This window comes from Sylvia atricapilla, chromosome 4 (assembly GCF_009819655.1).
Source record: "Sylvia atricapilla isolate bSylAtr1 chromosome 4, bSylAtr1.pri, whole genome shotgun sequence".
NCBI lineage: Eukaryota > Metazoa > Chordata > Aves > Passeriformes > Sylviidae > Sylvia > Sylvia atricapilla.
In genome coordinates this window covers 32,098,298-32,120,112 of record NC_089143.1, presented here as the reverse complement: position 1 = coordinate 32,120,112, position 21,815 = coordinate 32,098,298, and the positions used below count along the sequence as shown (strand labels likewise).

Here is a 21,815-nt window from a genome sequence, read left to right as displayed (position 1 = left end):
AGCTCTCCCAGCCCGGCTCCAGAGCCTTTGGAGCATCTCCATGGGATCCTCTAGACCCTGGAATGGGATAAATTTGTCCTGCCAGGAAGGAGCTGCCCCATTCCCAGTTTTTCTTATCAGCTGAGGAAAAGTGGAATCTCTACACGGGAATTCCTTCATCCTACAAGAATTCCCCAGGACAGGATGAAGGGATTGCTGCAGGGTTGGAAACAGGCTCCAAATCCTTGGGAAAGCTGGGAATGGTGCTGGATTTGCAAGGAGGAGTCAGGAATTACCTCAAATCCAGGGATGTGATGAACAGCCGGCTGCAGGGAAAGAACACAATTCCCATCAACATTCCTGGTGCTAATTCCCCTTTTTCCCAGCAAGGAAACTTCAGCCCCTTCCCTTCCCAGCTCTAAAAATCCTCATCCCACCAGGAAGCACCAAATCCACCCAGATGATTCCCACTGGGAACAACAGGAGGACATCCTATTCCAAGGCTTTTCATACCCAGATCTGAGGGAACGAGGAGGAGGAAGAGGCCACATGGATATTTGGGGTCTTGTCCCAATGTTTGGGCTGGAAATTCCTGGGAAGAGGGAACTGTGGGATTCCCATTCCCAGATAAAACTCTGGGGGCAGGGAAGGAAGAATGGGATAGAGGGATTGAGCTTCCCGATCCATCCCTTTTACCTGGCACAACATTTGGAAAAGCCAGAGTTACTTCAGCTCTCCTAAACTCTCTCCAGCAGTAACTCCAATGAAAGGGAGTTACTTAGGTATTTGGCGTTTACCCAGTTCCTTAGGTATTTGGCAATTCCCAGATCCCTCGATATCCCTGAGACCCCCTCCAGCACTTGTCCAAGGACAGAAGGATCAATCCAGCTCATCCCACTTGGAATTCTGCAGTTTTTCCAACAGGCCAACCCCAAACCACCTCATTTCCACCTGGAAAAACTACATCCTATGGAACCACCCCTCAAAAAAGGGACAAATCCCAAATCCCTTCTGACTCTTCCAAAGGCACCAATGGATGACTAAACCTGACACCTGGAAAAAGGTGGATCCTGAGGGGAAGAACTGGCATTCCGGAGCATTCCAGGCTCAGGGATGGATCTCACCTTTTCCCTCTGGATGAGCTCAAAGGCAGCCAGGAGCTCCCCAACATTCCTGCCAGATTTGAGGACAGGATACCAGGAAAGGCGGGGCGAGCGCTCCAGGCTGGGCCGGCAGATGCAGCGTCCCATGAATTCATCCGCGCCCTGGAAAGGGAATTCCAGGGAATTGAGATCATCCTTCCCATCCCTTTTCCCAGAGAAATCCATCCCCCCCACCCACCCAAAAATCAGGAATGAGGGATGATCCCATTATGGGATTGGGGCAGGAAAAATTAATGGATTGGTGCCCATAAAGCCTCTGGTTTTCCAGCTCCCCCCTGGAATTCTTAAGGCTGGAAAAATGCTTTTTTAAGGAGTTTTGGCTTAGGAGATGGAATTCTCTATCCCAGGTTTTCCAGAGCAGGAATTCAGAGCCTTCGGCAGCTCCTAGAAATCCCATTCCCCTGCTCCAAGCTGGGATCTTTAGAATCTTTTCTTCTTCCAGCTGGGAAGGAGCAAGAGAGAGGAAAAAAATTCCTGAAATATTCCTGAGGCCTTCGCAAGGTGTATTTCAAGTGTTTTTCAACAGAATTCCCTCTTGTACTTGGTTCTTCCAGGTTTTTCCCAGGTTTTTTCCAGGCTTTTTTTTCCAGCCCAGTTTGTCTAGGAAAAACCTCTAGTTCCTACCACCAACCTCCCAAAATTCCATCATTCCCAGGCCCTTTGGACACAGAAAACATCAGAGGGCATTTCACTACTTCCATGGCTGTTTCCAACTTTATCCCAACGTTCTTCCATGAGGAAACTCCATTGATTTTCCCAGTTTAAATAACAGTGAAGAAGCTCAATGAATGCGACCTCAAGGACACCACATCCAAGGATTTTCCCCGGAAAATTTTCCCCCTCTGTAACGTCCACCTCAAAGCCTGAACCACCCTGAGATGCCGTATTCCAGAGGCCGGGAATTCCCATCGGGAATCTCCACACTCACGTAGGTGTCGTGGTCGTAGATTTCCACTAGGATGTGTGGAGGGGACTCAGCCACGTCCCGAGGATTCCCGAAAATCTCGATCTCGTAGAAGATCAGGGTCTGATCCCAGGTGGGGTTCAGGGTGTTCTTCACCACCACCGTCTTCTGGCTCTGGTGCAGGAAGGACACGATGGCATAGGGATCTGCAAGAACGGGATCCAAAGATTGGGAATTCAGGGATGGACCCAGCAGCTCTGGCTCTTCCCGGAATTCCAAGCTCCGCCCAGAACCGAATTTGGGAATTCTCAGCTCACTCCATCTCATTCTCAGGTCTTGCTTGAGGAGAGAGGAGGTGCCCAGTCCATCCCACCTGGAATTTGGCATTCCAAGCCCAAATTGCGCAACTTTCCAGGTGGTTTTCCAGCTGGAAAGGCTCAGTCTGAGAGTTGGGATTGTTCTAAAAATCCAAGGAAATCTTTGGAGCCAATTCCGGGGCCTAGAGGGGCTTCAGAGAGCTGGAGAGGGATTTGGGATAAGGACAGGACACAGGGAATGGCTTCCCACAGGGAAAGGGGAGATTCGGGTGGGATCTTGGGAGGGAATTTCTGGCTGGGAGGCAAAGGAGCATCCCACAAATCCCTGGATGCGGATTCCAGGAATATCCCGCACATCCCTGGGAGCTTTTGTGGGAGCCAAAGGATGCAGCTCCCAGGATTATTCCACATTCCTGGATTCAGATCCCAGGATTATCCCACAGCCATGGGTTCAGATCCCAGGAAAATGCCATGCATTCCTGGATTCAGGTCCCAGGAACATCCCACAAACCACTGGATTCAGACCCCAGGATTATCCCACATCCCCTGGAAGCAGGACCAGCTGATCCCAGCAGCATTCCCCTTTTTCCCTCATTTTCCAATGAATTGTGGCACCAGGGGCTGGATTTTCCCCTTGATCCACCCTTAACAAACCAGGACATTCCCAATAACCCACTCTGGGAAAAGCCCTTCCCACTTTTCCACAGCCAAATCCATTACAATAAACAAAAAAAACCAAAAAAAAAACAAAAAAAAAAACAAAAAAAAACAAAAAAAAAAAAAACAAAAAAAAAAAAAAAAAAAAAAAAACCTGGATTTGGAGTTGCTTTTCCCTTTTTTTCCCTCCATTTTCCTTCCCTTCTCCTCCTCCTTTTTTTTTTTTTTTTTCCCGATGAAAGCCTCTCTAAAGGCCCTTTGTTGGGAGCAGGGAATGTTTATTTTTCCAACTGCTGAGCCCCTTTAATGAACCCCTTTTATTCCCAGCGGCGGGAATCACAATCCCGCATTGTGGAAACGTCGCTGCCCCGTGTTGTCCTTGGCCGGGATTTTTCCAAAGGAAAACGATCCCAGACTCCCCTCCCTCGGCCATGAGCTCACCTCGCTCCCACCTCCTCATCCCGACAAGGAGCCTTTTGTGGAAATTCCAGGTGGGAGTAGACACCCACAGGAGGATTTTTGGGAGTTTTTTGGATGCTCCAGCGGTGTTTATTCCAAAAAAAATTACATTATTCCATTGGGAAAAACAGGGTTCCCTTGGGATCACGGTCCAGATGCTTCCCCAATTTTGGAGTTGTCCCCGTTTCCCATCATTCCTGGGATGTGTTGTTTAAATCCCAGGATTTGGAGGGAAATCCCAACCAAATCCTTCTGTAAATTCCCATACGAATGGAGCAGGGATAGCCCCAGAGGGATGTTGGATCTCTCCCACCAGTGGACTCTTTTCCAAAGATTTGGGACATTCCACATGATCCCAGCTCTGATCCAGAGGAGGTGACATTCCCTTTTCCCTCTTTTCCAGCTCCAAAGCATTAGTGGGAATACCTGGCTGGGATGGCCCAGCCTCCAGGGATGAAGATTTTCCCAGATTTTCCTGCTGCGGGTTAATTCCAGGCATTCTATCCCCCCTCGACCACATTCCAAAGGGGTGTTCCACCTGCATCCAAGCACCTCCAGCATGGAAATCCCACAGACAAAAAGATTTCTCCTATTCCAACTTCTTTCCCATCCCAAAAAAAAAACCCCAGTGTGGGAAATCCTAACTGCAGCAGCACAATCCTGGGGATTTCAGAAATCCCTGGAGTTGTGCTGGGAATGGGGGGAGCAGCAGGATGTGGAAAACTCCTCCACAAACATCAGTGCCTGTTTTCCACCCAGATTCCCATTTTTCCATGGAAATCCCCTTCCTAAATCCCAAATCCCAGGGGCTGCTGCTAGCCCCCTGTCCAGCTGGGAGAAGGCGGATTCTAGTGAATTATGGAATCATGGAATCCCAAAGTGTTTTGGGATGGAAGAGACTTTAGAGATCATCTGGATCAAACCCCATGGGCTGGGAACTTTCCTGTGGATCAAATCCAACAAGGAGTTTCCTGAAGATGCTGGAGGAAAAGGGGCCCAAGTCCTGATTAAATCCTGTCACCCTCTGGAATTTCCCCTGGTCACATCCCATGCAAGTTTCTCCCTGTGCTCCATCATATCCAGCCTGGAGAAGGGAAAGGCTCCTTGATTCCTTGGAGCCCATTCCAGACCTAAAGGGCTGGAGAGGGACTGGGGACAAGGCCTGGAGGGACAGGACACAGGAAATGGCATCCCACTGGGAAAGGGGACATTGGGCTGGGCTGGAATTCCCAGAGAATCCCTGGGAATGTCCAAGACCAGGTTGGATCCACCTGGGATCATGGGATCTGTCCCTACCCATGGGATGTTCCCTCTCTTCCCGGAATTCTATCCCAGAGCACATCCGGACTCACCGGAGAAGCTGTCCTTGTCCATGGCCATCAGATCCCGAGCCTGGTACAGGTAACAGCGCAGGTGGTATCTGTTCCCGGCTGCCAGAAGAACAGGAAATATAGAAAAAAGATACCAGATTCCCAGTTTCCCATCCGAGGGAATCCCAACTTAATCCCCCCAGGATATCCTGAGCACCGATCTTGGAGCCTGTGGATGTTCCCATAAGCACTGTCCTCCCCACCACCCTTTTTCCTTGTTTCTTTTTCCATCTTTTTTCTGGGAGAAGGATGGGAAACGTCTTTCTCATTCCCCTGGGATCCTCACAGTCAAAAATGCAGGAGATGGTGGGCCTGTTGACTCCGAAACTCAGGGTGGACGCGGATTTTCCATCAGATTTTCCATCGTCGCTCTTGTCGTCTGTCACTCCTCCCTGCAAGGAAAACCAAAGAAAGTTGGGAATGGCAGGATCACCTCTGGGATTCCCTACAGGATGGAATTCTCTAGGATGCCCAAGAGGAGTCTGGACTTCTAGAGTTGCCCAGAATCTTGAAATTTCGATTGGAAAAGCTCCTGGAGATTCCCAAGTTCTCCTAATTCCCCATTGGCTTTGGAATATCAGCAGGAAAAGGAGTGATTTCCAAGGCTGAGAACTCCCATCTGCGGATCCCATGGAAAAAAGGGAATAGGAATAATCCTACCTGGAGCTGGGGTCCCCTAAGATGGGAGTAGCTCATGGAAAACACCACGGAGCCACTTTTATCCCAAATGGATCAACTCCAGATTGGAGGGAAAGCCAGAGCAAGGAAAGAGGGGGGAGAAAAAAAAGCACCAAACAGGAGAAGAAAAAAAAAAATCCATAAAAACACAGAATGGGAGCTTTGTGCTGCCCTGGCTCCCGTGGAATTATTGGAAAAGCAGCAGATTGGGAAACCTAGAGTGTGGAGAAATCTGGGAACAAACAGGGTGGATAAGGGGATAACGGGAAGCAGATAATGAGCAGCCGGGCCAATAACATGTCCAGAGTTGGAAATCTGGGAATGGGAGAAACTATTCCCAGCCTGTTGGAGTCCAGAGCACGGGGAAAACCCCCCAAAATGCCCTGGGGGCTCCGAGATCCCTGCTGGGACCCCAGGAAAGCATTGCCTTTGGCCTCAGCCCGTGGGAAGTACTGCCAACACTTGTGGATGAAATGAGAACAACAAAAATTTAAATTAGATAGTGGCTTAGTTTGTCACAGGGTGAAAATTTGCAGTTGTGGGGTTTTAGAACGGAAGTAGATAGAGGCAAGACGGAGAATTTTGGGCGGTGCCTTAAGTTCTTCTTCTTCGACTCCTCCTGCTGCAACGGTGGCACAGAGACAGCGGTAGAATGTGTTTGATGTAGAGAATTATGTGTCCAGAATGAGTAGTAATTATTGGTACAAAACTGTAAATATACTACGTTCCAAGAGTTAATTTGGTTAGAAACCTTTAAAATACTTTGAAAACCAGATTTTTCAGCGTGCTAAGCCTGGTGTGGGGCAGTGTGCTGACCTTCAGACAAAAACCTCAATAAACACCTTTCAAGACCTTCAGATAAAAAATTTAAAAAACACCTTTCAAGACGAGCTGCGAGTTCCACTCTTCTTTCAAACTCTGGCATGGGACTTTAAAAAGGAAAAAAAAATCCTAATTAGGGGGATCTTGGACTCGAAATACGAGACCTACCAGAGCCCCTTCCAGGGCGAAGACAGCGGCAGGGCCGGCGCGTTCCAGGGGCTCCATTCGGCGTCTCCAGCGGCGCCTGCGGAAGGAGTCGGAGCGGCGTTGCTGGAGGTGGAAGCGCCATCCGAAGAGGGAAGCGTATTCCCAGCCGTCCCCATCCAGCTCCTCCTGCTTGTGCTGCCAGTACAGGGATCACAGGGATCAGGGTTTTTCCAAGGGTTGGACCAAAAGTCAGATTTGGGGTTTATTGGGACGTTGTTCTGCCCCCAGGTTTTGCCTGTGTTTTCCCCCCATGCAGGGTGGGATCATGGAATGGAGTTATGGGATTGTTTACAGAATCATGGGAATGTTCAGGTTGGGAAAGACGTCCAGGGTCAGTTGGATTTAGTTAGGAAAGGCCCTGGAGATCATCATGAATGATGGGATGGAAGTGACTTAAAAGCTTATCCCAGTTCCAGGGACACCTCCCTCTATTCCCAGATGGATCCAAGCCCCAGTGTCCAACCCGGCCTTGGGCACTGCCAGGGATCCAGGGGCAGCCCCAGCAAATCTGGGAATTCCAGCCCAGCCCCTCCCCACCCTCCCAGACAGCAATTCCTGCTCAACATCCCAGCCCAGTGTCCCTTTTCCCAGTGGGAAGCCATTCCCTATGTCCTGTCCCTCCAGGCCTTGTCCCCAGCCCCTCTCCAGCTCTCCTGGAGCCCCTTCAGGGACTCTGAGCATTCCCTGGATTTTTCCCTTCTCTAGGGGAGCATTCCCAGCTCTCCCAGCCTGGCTCCAAAGCAGAGGGCTCCAGAATCCTGGAATGGTTTGGGTTAGAAGGGATCTTAAATCCATTCCATTCCCACCCCATCCCTGTTCAGGGACACCTCCCACTATTCCAGGTTGCTCCAAGCCCCAGTGTCCATCCTAGCCTTGGACACTTCCCAGGATGGAGCTGTAGTCTTCCAGTCCAACCATTAACACTGCTGGATCCACCACTGGGATCGCAGCCCTGGGATGAATCCCACTCGGAGCAGGATCACTGGGTTGGAGCTCCAGCAGCTCCACTTCCCATCCCGCTTTTCCCTTTGCCATCATCCCGACCCCTTCCCATGCTTTGCCACCTCTGGAATTTCTCCCTGGATCATCCACCACAAGCCCTGGAAAAGGTTTTTCACCCACAGTGAATGGGGTGACAGCAGCTACAATTATCCCCGAAATTATTCTGGGAAGGGAGACAAGCCGCCTTGGGAAGCGGTGGGAGGGAGGCTGGGAAGTGACATTCCCTGTACAACGGCACCATCTAGAGGGAAGCGGGATAGGGACAGGCTGGGGACTTCATCCCTCCCCAATTTCTCACACTCTAGAACTTTCCTGGATGTCCCCATCCCACCCCAATCCCACCAGAACCCTCTCCACCCCTGGGAACGTGGCATTTTCCACCAAAAACTGGGAACGACCCCCCGCCAAATCTCCAAGGAAAAGGAGGTCCTGCCAAACCCAGGTGCCCACCGAAAGGGATGGGGCCACATCCCGAACCCATGGGAGCTTTTTCCCAGGGCCCATCCCACCTTTCTCACAGCTTCCATGTGCTCCAGGTCGCGCCGGCGGAGCCGCACCCAGCGCCGGCGCCGGTTGGTGTGGAACATCTTCTCTGCCGGCACCCAGGCCTTGGGCTTGCGCTCTGGAGGGATGGTGATCCCGTATTCCCAACCTTGGGAAGAAGGGAATAAATACCTGCTGGAGGTGGGAGAAGAGCCTTTTCCCTCACTCCCAACTTTGGTTCCCACCAGGAATTTCCAGCAGTGAATGTGTGGCTGAATCCAGCAGAAATTTCCCAGTTGGATTTCCCTTCATTGCATCCCTCTGGAATGCCCAGGGCTGGATCCATGGGGTCCTTGGCTCCAAATCCCATCCTGGGGACTCTTCCCGCCCCCCTTCCAGCCATTCCAATCCCTGGGACCACTCCAGCACTCTCCAGCCTGGTGTTTTCCGTTTCTTTTTCACCAGGATCTTCCCAGATTATCCCATCACTGCCTTTGGGAATTCCCATCCCACAGATGCAGGCAGAGACAAGGGGAAAGGATCTCCCAGAGCTCGATCCCTTCTCCTGATCCAGTTCCCAGAGACATGGCAATGTTTTCATCCATAGACCATGGAAAGAAATCGCAGAATTCCCAAACCCCAGATCCCAGAATTCCCCAGTCTAGGATCTTAAAATCCCCAAACTTCTCAAATCCCAGATCCCAAAATTCCCCAATCCAGGATCCCAAAATTCCCAAATCCCCAGATCCCAAAATTCCCCAATCCAAGATCCCAAAATCCCCAAATTTCCCAAATCCCCAAATCCTATCTTCATTACCTTTCTCATCCACAGCCCTGTTGAGATCCGTGTCCCATTCCACATCTTCCCACTTCCAGCCTGGTGGACACTCAATCTCATCCTTGGGCAGCACCTTCTCCCCATTCTGTGGGACACAGGGAATCCTCACCCAAACCCATCCCCAGATTTCCCCCAGAATTCCAGCCCTTGGCTCCCGGAATTCCTGGTTTTCCCCCTCACCACGTCTGTGTAGGAATCAGTCATGTGGATCCACTGCCCTCCAGGGAGCCGGACCTGGTTCTCAAACACCTCCTCCACGAAGCTCAGGTGCCCGGCATCCACATCATGCAGCAGCCTGAATCCCGGGAATACCCCAAAAATCAGGGATTCTCCATCCCACCTCCCTCCTGAGCACCGTCCTCAGCATTCCTGAATTTCTCCCGCCTCTCCAAGCAAAGTTTTCCCCTCAGAAAAAAAAAATTAAACCAAGATGAAAACCCCATTCCCAAAGCTCCTCAGTTTTGGAACATCATAAAACTTGGATGAGGGGGAAGCACAGACAAGGAACCCCAGGGGCATCCTAGATTTTTTAAATTCCCGGGAATTCACAGTGGAAAAGCCCCACTCACGTCTTTTCAGGGCAGACGAACCAATCCCCGGCCCAGGTCCATCCCGTGGAAGGCCGGAAACTGTCCTTGGGAAGCTTGATCCTGCCAGTGACGTCGGAATACTTGGGATAAGTGAGGCCAGTGGTGCCCCAGTTCCCTACCAGCGCCAGTTTGGTTTGGTTCTCATACTGGGAGAGCCAAAAATAAAAAAAGAAATAGATTTGGAGTTGGAATTACAGAATCCCGTGAATAATCCCACAGAATCCCATTAATAATCCCCTAGAATCCCATTAATAATCCCATAGAATCCTCTGAATAAATCCACTAAATCCCATGAATCCCAGGGAATCCCGTGAATAATTCCACAGAATCCCGTGAATAATCCCACTGAATCCCATGAATAATCCCTGCGGAGGAACAGACTTCCTGGGAAAATCCCAACCCATCCCACGGCACCCTGATTTTCCCACTGTTAGGGACAACACAGCTCCATGGCTCATTCCCAATTTTCCCCTCAGCATTCCAGGCCAACATGATGGAATCAGCTCCTCCTTCCCACACTTTTTAGGGAACAATGAGGTTTTAGGTCCAGCCCATCCCATTTTTCCTGCCAGGACGGGGATCCCTCAGGAATGCTCACAGTTTCAGCGAAGACGGAGAGTTTTCCCTCGGCGAACTGGTTGAATTCCTTCTCATCCACGGCCAACCCGAACCAGAGCCGCACCCGGATCTGTGCCGGGATCCGCGGCCCCATTGCCTCCTCCTGAGGGTACTGCCAAGGGAAAGGTCCCCGGGAAGGGATTAATGGGAATTCTCAGAATTCTGGGATACTGTCAGGAGTGTGTGGAATCATGGGATTGAGGCTGGAAAAGACCTTCAGGGTCACCCCAGTGCCACCATCAATGTCCCTAAAATGTGTCCCCAGCTGAGCTTGGCAAGCTGCAAAATTCCAGTGGTCCTGGACAGGATCAGGGATAAGGATAGAGATAAGGACGAGGACAGGGACAAGGACAGGGACAGGGACACTGAAAAGGACAAGGTCAAGGTCAGGGACAAGGACAGGGACACAGAAAAGGTCAAGGACAGGGAGAGGGACAAGGTAGGGGACAATGACAGGGAGAGGGACATGGACAAGCTAAGGGAAAAGGACATGGACAGAGACAGGCACAAGGTCAGAGATAGGGATAAGGATATGGACAAGGACAGCAACAAGGACAAGGTCAGGGACAAGGTGATGGACAAGGACATGGATGAAGTCAGGGTCAGGGAGAAGGAGAAGGACAAGGACAAGGTCAGGAACACCCTTCCAGGGTCAGGGCACCAAACCCAGCCCACACATTCAGCAAAACCAGGAACAATCTCCAGGATTTTTTCCTCACTGCTCCTTTCCCTCTCTCCCAGACACTTTTTCCCACTCAGAGCTCTGCTGGTTTTCCATCCAAAAATCACAGATAAGGAAAAATCCCAATTTTAAAATTTGAGATAATTTTTTGCGCTGGCTCCGTTTGGGAATCGGGATTTCATTCCATTTGTTTTTATTTCCTTTTTTTTTTTTTTTTTTTTTTAAAAGCACTTTCCATGCTGATTTTCTGCTCCAGATTTTTTCCAGACCTGAAATATCCTCAGAGATGGGAGAAGCTTGGAAAGTGCCTGGGAGAGGAGGCAGCAGCCAAAATTTTCTGGAGTGGCAAAGGCTCGGGAATTTGGAAAATATTTTAAAAATGAAAAAAAAAAAATAAAATAAAATGGATTTTCCTAAAAAAGCACGAACTGGGAAAAATTTTCCCTGCATTAGAATTGCAGGATTGAGGGAGATATCCAAGGAATCTTCTGCAGATCCATGGAGGAGAAGCTGGACTCCACCAGAAGCACTACCTGGAATTTTTCCTGCAGTTTCAACCGGGTGGAATTCCCAGATCTGCTGTGGCTGCTCCATCCCTAGAAGTTTCCAAGGCCAGGTTGGATGGACTTGGATCCACCTGGGATAACGGAAGCTGTCCTGGCCCGCGAATGGGGTAGAATTGTTGGGATTTCAGGTCTCTTCCAACCCAAATATTTCCACAATTACACAAAACTAGGGCTGAATCTTGTGTTGGGATTTGAGCTTTCCCTGCTGGATTTTCCATCTTGTTTTTTATTATTATTTTTTAGAGGAAAAACTGCTTGGAAAAATCAAGATTCCACCCAGACAAAGGCTTCCAAAGGTACCTTGAGGAAGATTGTCTGGAGCTTCCCACAATTCCGGCCGCAGCAGCTGGGGATGTTCCGGGAATACAGGACCTGGTGGGCTGGGACTCGGGCAAAGGCCACGCGTTTGTCCCCCTGGAGCATCCAGATGACGATGTCCGGGAGGCTGTTCTGGGGCTGGAAAACACAAATCCATGGGATCACCTCGGGAAGGATCCATCACAGGAGCGGGAAATCATGGAATGGTTTGAGTTGGCAGGGATCCTAAAGCTCATCCAGCTCCGTGGCAGGGAGATCTTCCATCATCCCAGGTGGATCCAAGTCCATCCAACCTGGCCTTGGAAATTCCCGGGAATCCAGGGGCAGCCCCAGCAAATCTGGGAATTCCAGCCCAGCCCCTCCCCACCCTCCTAGCCAACAACTGCTGCCCAAGATCCCAGCCCAATGTCTCCTTTCCCAGTGGGAAGCCATTCCCTGTGTCCTGTCCCTCCAGGCCTTGTCCCCAGTCCCTCTCCAGCTCTCCTGGAGCCCCTTCAGGGACTCTGAGCATTCCCTGGATTTTTCCCTTCTCCAGATGAACATTCGCAGCATTCCCAGTATGGCTCCAGAGCAGAGGGGCAGAATTCCCTCTTTTCCTGCTGTGGGATCAACCCAGAGCATGCGGAACTTCCTACCCACCAACACTCCAAGTTCCCCCAGGGCTGCTCCCAAACCATGAGTTGGTCTCAACCCATCCACGACCAAGACCAACCTCAACCATCAGAGCCAAACCCAGCACCATGGGAAAATCCACAGATTCGGGAGCCAGAGCCCCCCAATTCCCACAAAAACCACGATGGGAAAAAACGGGAAGAGTCACCTCCTCTGCCATGGCCCGGAGCCGGCACAGCCAATCTTCCGCCTGATCCAGGATTTGAGAGAGGCTGGAATTGTCATGCTTGAGCCTCAGGGCCACCTTCAGGATCTGCTCCAGGTGGGTGCTCCGGAATCGGAACAGGTTCTGGTCCAGGTGGGTGCTGGAGGCCTTCTCCAGGACATTGGGAAGCTTCAGGCTGTGGAGATGGGTGGGAATCAGGGATTGGGTTGGATCAGGATGGACCTCAGAGGTCGTTAAGGGTTGTTTATTGTAACCAATCATCATTAATGGTCACCAAACAACATGGATGGCCGTTAATGGTCATTAATTATCATTAAAGGTCATAAATGGTCAGAAATTATCATCAAAGGTCATTAGTGGTGACCAATCATCATGGATGATTGTTAATGGTCATTAATGATCATTAAGGGTCATTAAAGGTCACCAATCATCATTAATGGTCATTAATGGGCATCAATTACCCATGGATGGTCATTAATTACCATTAAAGGTTGTTAAAGTCACCAATCATCACTATTGGTCATTAGTGATCATTAAAGGCCATTAATGGTCACTGATCATCATTAATGGTCATTAATCCATCCCAAATTCATCTCCAATAGGTCATCCAGCTTCCCGAGGGATTTTCCAGCCTTTTTATATGCTTTTTTTCACATTTTCAGCGAGTTTCCAAGGAACTGAGAAGCCACCAAAGAAATTTGGGAACAGGAAGAGCAAAAGAGCTTTGAGCCACAGCTGGAATTCCCCCTGCAATCAGGATGGGAATAAGCCACACACACATTTTAATATCCATCGATCCAAGCTCCTGGAAAAGTGGATCAGATGCCAAACTGGGAGGTTTTCCTGTAAAACAAGGATTTATGGATCCGCTGCTATAAATGAACTTCCTGCTCCTGAGACGCAAATCAGGATTTCCTCCGGAAAAAATAGACGGACAGAAAAATAAATTTATTTTTAGGCCACAGAGAGGTTTGGAAGGAGGTTTTATAAGGATACATTCCCACCTCGGGAATTTGGATCTGTAAATCCCATTGTTATTGGAGGTAAATAGGGAGAACGTGGAATTATGGAATTGTTTGGGATCTTCCACTATCACAGGTTGCTCCAAGCTCCATCCAGCCTGGATTTGGATATTTCCAGGGACGAGGATTTGGAGTGAGGGAGAGAAAAAAAAGGGAAATAAAGGAAAAAGAAAAAGGAAAAAGGGAAAAATGAAAAAAATGAAAAAATGAAAAAGAAAAAGGGAAAAGGAAAAAAGTAAAAAGAAAAATAGAAAAAAGAAAAAAAATAGGAAAAAAGGGAAAAAAGGAAAAGAAAAAAGAGAAAAAGAAGGAAGAAAGTGCAAAGAAGGCAAAAAAGGGAAAAAAGGGGAGAAAGGGCAAAAAAGGGAAAAAAGGCGACAAAAGGAAAACAGGAAAAAAAGGAAAAAGGAAAAAAAGCGGAAGAGAATAAAAACAGGGGAAGGAAAAACCCAGGAAAAAGAGAAAATGGAAAAAGGGGGATGAGAGGAAAAGGGCAAAAGGAAAAGAAGGGAGAAAAGGAGGAAAACAGAAAATAGGGAAAGGAAAAAATGTAGGGAGAGATGAAAAAGGAAAAAACTGAAAAAAGGGGGAAAAAAAAACGGGGAAGGGAAGTAGCAGAAAAGGGGAAAAAAGCAAAAAGATTAAAAGGGAGAAAGGGGGAGGAAGATGAGGAGAAAAATGGGGAAAAAAGGAAATAGAAAAAAGGGGGAAGGAAGAAAAGAAAAAAGCAAAAAAAGGGAAAGGGGAAAAAAGAGGAAAAAGGAAAAAAAATTAATAAAATGAAACATCAGGAATGGTTTCCCATCCTGAATTCCCGGCGTACCTGCAGTCGGCAATGACATCATCGAGCAGTTGGGATCCCAGGGCTTCCAGCTCCAGGGGAGAGCGGTTGGATTTCAGGGCCACCTGCACCTTCTCCAGGTTTTCTTCCTGCAGGAAAAACAGAGATCAAGAATCCCCTGGAATCCCATCATGCTTCCAGAAAATTCCCAGTAAAGTGGTTGGGAATTGCTCCCCAAATCCAGTCTGGGATATGCATCCAAAGGTTTGGAGCTCCAAGGTAAACCAACAGGGAAATTCAATAGGAAATCCCAGGAGCTGAGGGAGAGTCCCTGGAATTGTCTCCAGGTCAGGCAGGGCTTGGATCTACCTGGGGTTGTGGGAGGTGTCCCTGAACATGGAATGGGATGGGTTTAGAATTCTCCAAATACAGCCCATTCCAGGATTCTGGAGCCCCTCTGTTCTGGGAGAGCTGGGAATGTTCCCCTGGAGAAGGGAAAAATCCAGGGAATGCTCAGAGTCCCTAAAGGGGCTCCAGGAGAGCTGGAGAGGGGCTGGGGACAAGGCCTGGAGGGACAGGACACAGGGAATGGCTTCCCACTGGGAAAGGGGACATTGGGCTGGGATCTTGGGCAGCAGTTGCTGGCTGGGAGGGTGGGGAGGGGCTGGGCTGGAATTCCCAGATTTGCTGGGGCTGCCCCTGGATCCCTGGGAATGTCCAAGGCTGGGTTGGATCCACGTGGGACAGTGGGAAGTGTCCCTGCCCATGGATGGGGTGGGAATGGGATGGGATTTAAATTCCCTTCCCACCCAAACCATTCCAGGATTCCGTGATTCCATGAGGCTCGTCATCCAGCAAATACATAGCTGTGACACTCCCCAGCCCAGAGGTGTCCCCAGGGATGTCCCCAGACACTCCCTAGCCTGGAGGTGTCCCCAGTCACTCACCAGCCGCTGGGCCCCGTGCAGCAGCATGTTCTGGGCATCCATGCGGTGTCCGATGTCCTCCCAGTACGAGGACAGCACCACCACGGGCTTCACGTTCCCCCAGGGCAGGTAATAGTAGTGACAACCTGGGGGACAGCACAGCGTCACCTCGGGGACAACAGGATCCACCCTTCAGGGGCAGGGACGGAGGGGGAAGAGTGGGATTGGGATGGGGATTGGCCTGGGAAGGAGTTTGGGAGGAAGATGGGGATGGTGTCACCCCAAATCCTTGAGATCCCACTGAGATCCAATGGGATCTGAGTCCACAGGTCCAGCAGCAAGGCCAGAAACCAGCTCAAGATTCCTCAAGGGATGAGGATGGGAGGCAGGGAATGGCCAGGGAATGGCCAGGGAAATGTGCTCCCAAAACCAGCTGATGAAGCTGAGAGAAATCCCAGCTTCCCTGCTCTTTCCCAGACACAAACCCCCCATGGCTGAGGTGTGAAAACCCTCCGGAGTTTTCTGGTCCAAGCAAGGAAACCTTCATCAGGATCACCTGGACACGACCTCTGGCTGCCCCTGGATCCCAGGAATTGTCCAAGGGCAGGCTGAACATTGGGGTTTGGATCTACCTGGGATAGTGGAAGGTGTCCTTGAACATGGATAGGGTGGGAATGGGATGGGATTTAAGGTCCCTTCCAACCCAAACCATTCCAGGATTCTGGAGACCCTCTGCTCTGGGAGAGCTGGGAATGTTCCCCTGGAGAAGGGAAAAATCCAGGGAATGCTCAGAGTCCCTGAAGGGGCTCCAGGAGAGATGGAGAGGGGCTGGGGACAAGGCCTGGAGGGACAGGACACAGGGAATGGCTTCCCACTGGGAAAGGAGACATTGGGCTGGGATCTTGGGCAGCAATTGCTGGCTGGGAGGGTGGGGAGGGGCTGGGCTGGAATTCCCAGATTTGCTGGGGCTGCCCCTGGATCCCTGGGAATGTCCAAGGCCAGGTTGGATGGACTTGGATCCACCTGGGATAGCGGAACACATCCCCTACCCACAAAACCATCAAACCCAACCCAACCCATTCCCCAATTCCATGATTCCTTCCCACCCGCCAGGTTTGGATCATCCCGAAGGACGGGAATTCCAAGCTAATTCTGTGCTCACCATCGAAGACGGCCCGGCTGTACTGGGTGGTGGAGGCCAGGGGCAGGCAGGTGGTGTCGAACTTGTTGCCGTAATTCCCGACGCTGACCTCGAACTGCACAGCCCCGTCCACCCCTTGGAGCATCGTGGCCGAGTAGAAGGCAGCGAAGAGGGAATATTTCCGTCGCCGCAGGAATTTCTGGAACACAGATTTTGGGAATTGGATGTGGAGGAGGTGATGGGAATGATCTCCAGGAGTTTAAACCAGAAGAGGCTGGAAGGCAAATCCTAAGGAGAGGCTGAAGGAGCCGGGAAGGGAAAAGCTGAGGAAATTGGGAAGGAACTGGAGAACCAGGAAAAGCCTGAGGGAATTGGAAAAAGGTTGGAGAACCGGGAAAAGCTGCAGGAATTGGGAAGGAGCTGGAGAATCAGGAAAAGCTGAGGGAGTCGGGAAAGGGCTGGAGGACCAGGTAAAGCTGAGGGAGATGGGAAAAGGCTGGAGAACCAGGAAATGCTGAAGGGATTGGAAAGGGGCTGAGCCTGGAGAAAAGGAGGGACCTTCTGGCTCAGCACAACTCCCTGGAATGCTAGAGCCAGGTGAGAGTTGGGATCGGGATCCCAGGGAATATCAGGAAAAGAGGGAACAGCCTCAGGCTGGACCAGGGAAGGCTTAGGTCAGACACCAGCAGGAATTTCCTCATGGAAAGGGTGCTCAGGCCTTGGAAGTGCCATGGGAGGTTTGGAGTCCCCATCCCTGGAGGTGTCCAAGGAATTCCTGGATGTGGCACTCAGTGCCAAGGTGGGGATCAGGCACAGCTTGGATTGGATTATCCTGGAGGGATTTTCCAACCTCAGGGATCCAGGGATGGGAATTTTCTTGCAGGAGAAATAACAAACTTTGCAGCATGGGAATTTTCGGAGGATTTTAGGAAAACCAGATGGAGGCTTCAATTCCTCATGGAAAAAAAGGAGCCAAAGGAGGAAATCTGAAAGAGCAGGAATGAAGGGGAATCTCCCAAAATGTCATGGGAGACCTTGGAGCCTCTTCCAGTGCCTAAAGGGGCTCCAGGAGAGCCGGAGAGGGGCTGGGGACAAGGCCTGGAGGGACAGGACACAGGGAATGGCTTCCCATTAGGAAAGGGGACATTGGGCTGGGATCTTGGGCAGCAATTGCTGGCTGGGAGGGTGGGGAAGGGCTGGGCTGGAATTCCCAGATTTGCTGGGGCTGCCCCTGGATCCCTGGGAATGTCTAGGGCCAGGTGTGGATGGACTTGGATCCACCTGGGATCAGCTTCAAGGTCCATTCCCACCAAAACCATTCCACGATCCCACAAACAATCCCATGCTCACCATGATCAGCTCAGATGCACTGACGTGGACACTTTGGGATGGAATTCCAGCAGGAGACTCCTCCAGGAGCTCACAGACCACGGGACAACCCCTACTCACAGCCAAAATCCCTTCCGTGGCGTCCCACCTGCCCATCCCAGAGATCTTCCTGGAAATTCCAATACCTCCACCCTCAGGATGTCATCGGCAGCAATCTCCTCCACCTTCTGCTCCATGTGCTCCACCAGTTTGGTCTGCAGCTCCACCAGGATCCGGCCCCGGTATGCCACTCCCTCGCCCTTTGGGATAGACCAGGAACAGGCGTCAGGATCCCGGAATTCCCTTCCCAAGGCCTTTCCTTCCCAGAAGCTTCATTGTGGAGAAGGCAAAGAATTCCAGCTGGTGCTTCCAGGGCGGGATTTTGTGAGCAGAGCGGGATCAGGAGGCATTAGCGGGAATAGCCGGGAGCGGGAATCACAGTGCAGGCTCCTGGTGACAAAGCCAGGTTGGGTTAGAGGCAGCTTTTTGGGGTTTTTTTGGGGGGAGCAGAGGAGCCAGAGGGTTATTTTTCTCAGGAAGCAGCCAGTGTCACCTTTCCCAGATTGAGTGTCTCGTAGGGATCGGGGAATCCAGTGAATTCCCGGGGGCTGCCGTACAGGTTGATGTAGCAGGGCCCGAAGGTCGGCAGGAATCCCAGCCCGTCATCCACTGGGAATGGCAGGGAAAAGAGGGATTAGGGATCCCTGGAGGCACATTGGGAATGTGTCATGCTGCTATAGGATGGCAGGGATCGCATAACACCATAACACCAAAATCCTGGAATATCCGCCTGTTTTGAGTCCCGCAACCTCACCTTGGAGTGGGAGGAGGGTGTGGCGCTGAATCCTGGGAATTCCCAATCCCAGGAAAAGTCCCCGTGGGAAAGGGCAAGGTCAGAGAGGGTTTGGACAAGAGTGAGAGTGACAGGAGAGAGGGAAGAGCCTCAGGATGTGCCAAGGGAGGTTTAGGCTGAATTTTTGGGAAAAATTCCTTCCTGGAAATGGCTGTCCCCCATCCCTGGGGAGGGATTGAACATCCCTGTGGATGTGGCACTTGGGGACATGGGTATGGGGTGGCTTTGACAGCCCACGGATCAGAGGGATTTTCCTAATCCTGTGATTCTGCGAGGAGAGCCACTTGTTTTTTATGGAATTTTGCTTGGGAATCCTGGCCTGAGAGCTCCGTGCACATGGCTGGCTCCGGATTCCAGATACATCCCAGAATCCCGGGAATCTCCAAACCATTCCAGAGCCATTCCCTTTTCCCAAGGCATCCAACTCATCCCAGCTGATCCTCCGCCCCAGTCCAGACCAGTAAAACCAGTCCCAGGAGGTGCTAGAGAACCGGGATGTTACTGGGAACGTACGGTCCGAGGGTTTCAGAGGCTTCACGGGAGCAGGAAACTCATCTGAGGCACAAAGAGAGGGAAGAGAGGTTGGGAAAGGTGGGAAGAGGAGCCTGGAAAAGGGACAGGGAGATGGGAATGAGGGTGGAGATTCCCACGGGTTTTAGAGCGGAGAGGCAGAGAGAGAAAGGGAGAGGTTTTTCATGGAATTATGGAGTCCTGGAATCAAAGGACCATGGAGTCATGGAATGGTTGGCACGGGAAGGGAAGTTAAACCCATCCAGGTGCATCCAGGGACACTTGCCGTTATCCCGGGTCGTTCTAAGCCTTGTCCAGCCTGGTCTTGGACAATTCCAGAGGCTGGCAGCAGGATTGGAGCATCCCTGGGTTGCATTCCCAGGCATTTCCTCAGGATCAGGCAGATCCCAGCAGTGAGAAGGGAGATCCCAATCCTGGATCCCCTCATTCCCATCCTCCCTCTCGGCCCCTCTCTCTCTCTCTCTCTCTCTTCAGCCCATCCCAGGATCTGTGGTAGGATTGGGAAAAGGGTGGAGCCCCTGGATCATGTCCTGACCCGTGGAATCATGGAATGGCTTGGAAGGACCTCAAGCTCATCCCATTTCAATGGGAGTGAAATGGGATGAATTTTTTTTCCTTTAATTATTTTAGCTAGCTAAAGCAAAAAAGCTTCCTAAACCGTGTTGGGGATTTTTTTCCCCTTTAAAACTGTTTAAATTTGCTCTAAAGTAAAAACCCCAAAAACCCCCAAAATCTTGCACCTGCAGCTCACCAAAGCCGAAACCTCGGCATTTTCCAGCACCAAAAGAACTAAAACTAATAAAGACTAAGAAAGCTAAACTAGCTCCCAGCAAGGACTTCTCCCCATTTTGCCATCTCTCTTCAAAACAACAAAAAGTTCTATCGCTTCGTATCAATCATTCCTTATGCTCGTAAGCATCTTGTTTGTCAAATAAATGGCTTTTTTCCACTTTTCTCAAAAAAAAGTTCTTTCCCCAAACCAATTAAAAAAAAAAAAAAAAAAAAAAAAAAAAAAAAAAAAACATGTTTAAGTTTACTCTCCAAAAAAAACCCCATTCAGAAGTTTCCTCCCAAATTTACCCGAAACCAAAACAAATATGGATTTTTATTGGTGCCCACCCAATGTGGGGCTCGAACCCATGACCCTGAGATTGGGAGTCTCACGCTTTTCCCGTTGAGATAGCTGGGCAAGATACATCCCACTATCCCAGGGTGCTCCAAGCTTTTTCCAGCCTGGCCATCCCATGTCCCTGCACAAAGCCAGAAGTGGAATTCCTGCTGGGATCGTGGATTCTGTGGAAGTGCCAGCAGCAAGAAAAGCTCATGCAGGTGGAAGCTCCGAGCAGCTCCAAAGCTGTGTCCCAGATCCACAAAATCCTAAATCCAGAGGGGTTGGATCCACCCAGAAAGCGTGCACAGCTTGGAATGACAGCAGGACCCCATCCCGTGTCCCCAAGGCAAGGATGGTGACAGCTGTGACACCGCCAAAAGCCACCATTGACCTCCAGCCATGCCATGCAGCTCCTCCATAGCCTCATTCCCAAGAATCCACCAAATCCTACATCCAGAGGGGTTGGATCCATCCAGAAATGGAGCAGAGCTCAGAGCCATCTCAGGACCCCATCCCATGACCCCAAGGTGGTGACGGTGACAGCTGTGACATCTCCAAAGCCACCATCAACCTCCAGCCACGCCATGGGCCTGCAACTTCCGTCCCCCATTCCCAAGAATCCCCCAAATCCTAAATCTAGAGGGATCCATCCAGAAAGTACGCACAGCTTGGAATGACAGCAGGATGCCATCCCATATCCTCAAGGTGGGGACAGTGACAGCTGTGACATCCCCAAAGCCACCACCGACCTCCAGGTAGGCCATGCAGCTCCTCCAAGGCCATGCATCCCAAATCCCAGCCCACTTCCCACCCTTACCCTCCAGCTCGCCGCCGGGGGCCGAAATCTTGGACATCCCCAGGAAAGCCGTGCCAATGACGTCGTTGTGCGTCAGGCGGTCCCTGCGAGGTGACATTGTCACTTTGGGGACCAGGGTGGGGACCAAGGGATGTCCCCCTGCCAATCCCACCTCTGGGAATTCCCTTCCCGCTCACCAGTCGGTCACACGGATCCTCATCCGCTCGCACATGGACGGGAACTGGGAAAAAAAGGACATGGGGAGAGAAGGGTGGGCGGTGCTGGGGACACCGAGAGGGGACCTTGGGGACACCAGTGCTCACCATCGCCGGCAGAGTCAGGCACTGGTTCCACTGGGGGTTGGCGTTTTTCTCCAGGATCCGTGAGTAGAGCTGGGAGGGAGGAGTGGGGAGAGGGAAAAGTTGGAGTTGGAGCAGTTTGTGGAGTCGGGAAGCCTCAGGTTCCCTAAAGTCCAGCCTAAGATTCCCTAAAATCCAGGAATGTGCCCCTGCCATCCCAATCCCAAATTCCTGGGGACTGTCCTGCTGCCATTCCAGCCTTGAGGACATTCCAGTGAAACCCCAATCCCAAGGACATCCCATCGAAATCCCAATCCCAAAAACTCTGGGAAAGAATGTCCCATTGCCATCCCAATCCTGAATTCCTGGGAACTGTCTTGCTGCCATCCCAATCCTGAGGACATCGCACTGAAATCCCAATCCCAGAGACCCAGGAGGGACTATCCTACTGAAATCCCAATCCCAAGGGCATCCCGCTGCCATTTCCAATCCCAAA

General features: G+C 50.9%; 1 protein-coding gene across 11 annotated transcripts in view; it reads right to left on the bottom strand.

Annotated features, from left to right (window-relative positions):
• The window catches only part of DYSF (dysferlin), a 71,792-nt gene that overhangs the window by 37,053 nt on the left and 12,924 nt on the right, over positions 1-21,815 (bottom strand). For 4 of the 11 annotated variants that reach the window (XM_066317527.1, XM_066317537.1, XM_066317532.1 and 1 more), the window contains exons 14-35: positions 21,344-21,412; positions 21,218-21,261; positions 21,042-21,124; positions 19,096-19,137; positions 18,283-18,398; positions 17,876-17,989; positions 16,383-16,560; positions 15,242-15,366; positions 14,337-14,443; positions 12,474-12,666; positions 11,636-11,791; positions 10,068-10,199; positions 9,449-9,615; positions 9,060-9,174; positions 8,859-8,964; positions 8,068-8,210; positions 6,518-6,691; positions 5,136-5,241; positions 4,832-4,909; positions 2,071-2,252; positions 1,104-1,244; positions 276-305 (exon numbers count right to left, since the gene is read on the bottom strand). In XM_066317527.1, coding sequence (XP_066173624.1) covers positions 276-305; positions 1,104-1,244; positions 2,071-2,252; positions 4,832-4,909; positions 5,136-5,241; positions 6,518-6,691; positions 8,068-8,210; positions 8,859-8,964; positions 9,060-9,174; positions 9,449-9,615; positions 10,068-10,199; positions 11,636-11,791; positions 12,474-12,666; positions 14,337-14,443; positions 15,242-15,366; positions 16,383-16,560; positions 17,876-17,989; positions 18,283-18,398; positions 19,096-19,137; positions 21,042-21,124; positions 21,218-21,261; positions 21,344-21,412 — 2,601 coding nt within the window. Of the gene's footprint in view, positions 1-255; positions 306-1,103; positions 1,245-2,070; positions 2,253-4,831; positions 4,910-5,135; positions 5,242-6,517; positions 6,692-8,067; positions 8,211-8,858; positions 8,965-9,059; positions 9,175-9,448; positions 9,616-10,067; positions 10,200-11,635; positions 11,792-12,473; positions 12,667-14,336; positions 14,444-15,241; positions 15,367-16,382; positions 16,561-17,875; positions 17,990-18,282; positions 18,399-19,095; positions 19,138-21,041; positions 21,125-21,217; positions 21,262-21,343; positions 21,413-21,815 lie in introns of all 11 variants that reach the window. The other 7 variants (XM_066317530.1, XM_066317538.1, XM_066317528.1 and 4 more) reach the window with 3 other exon arrangements.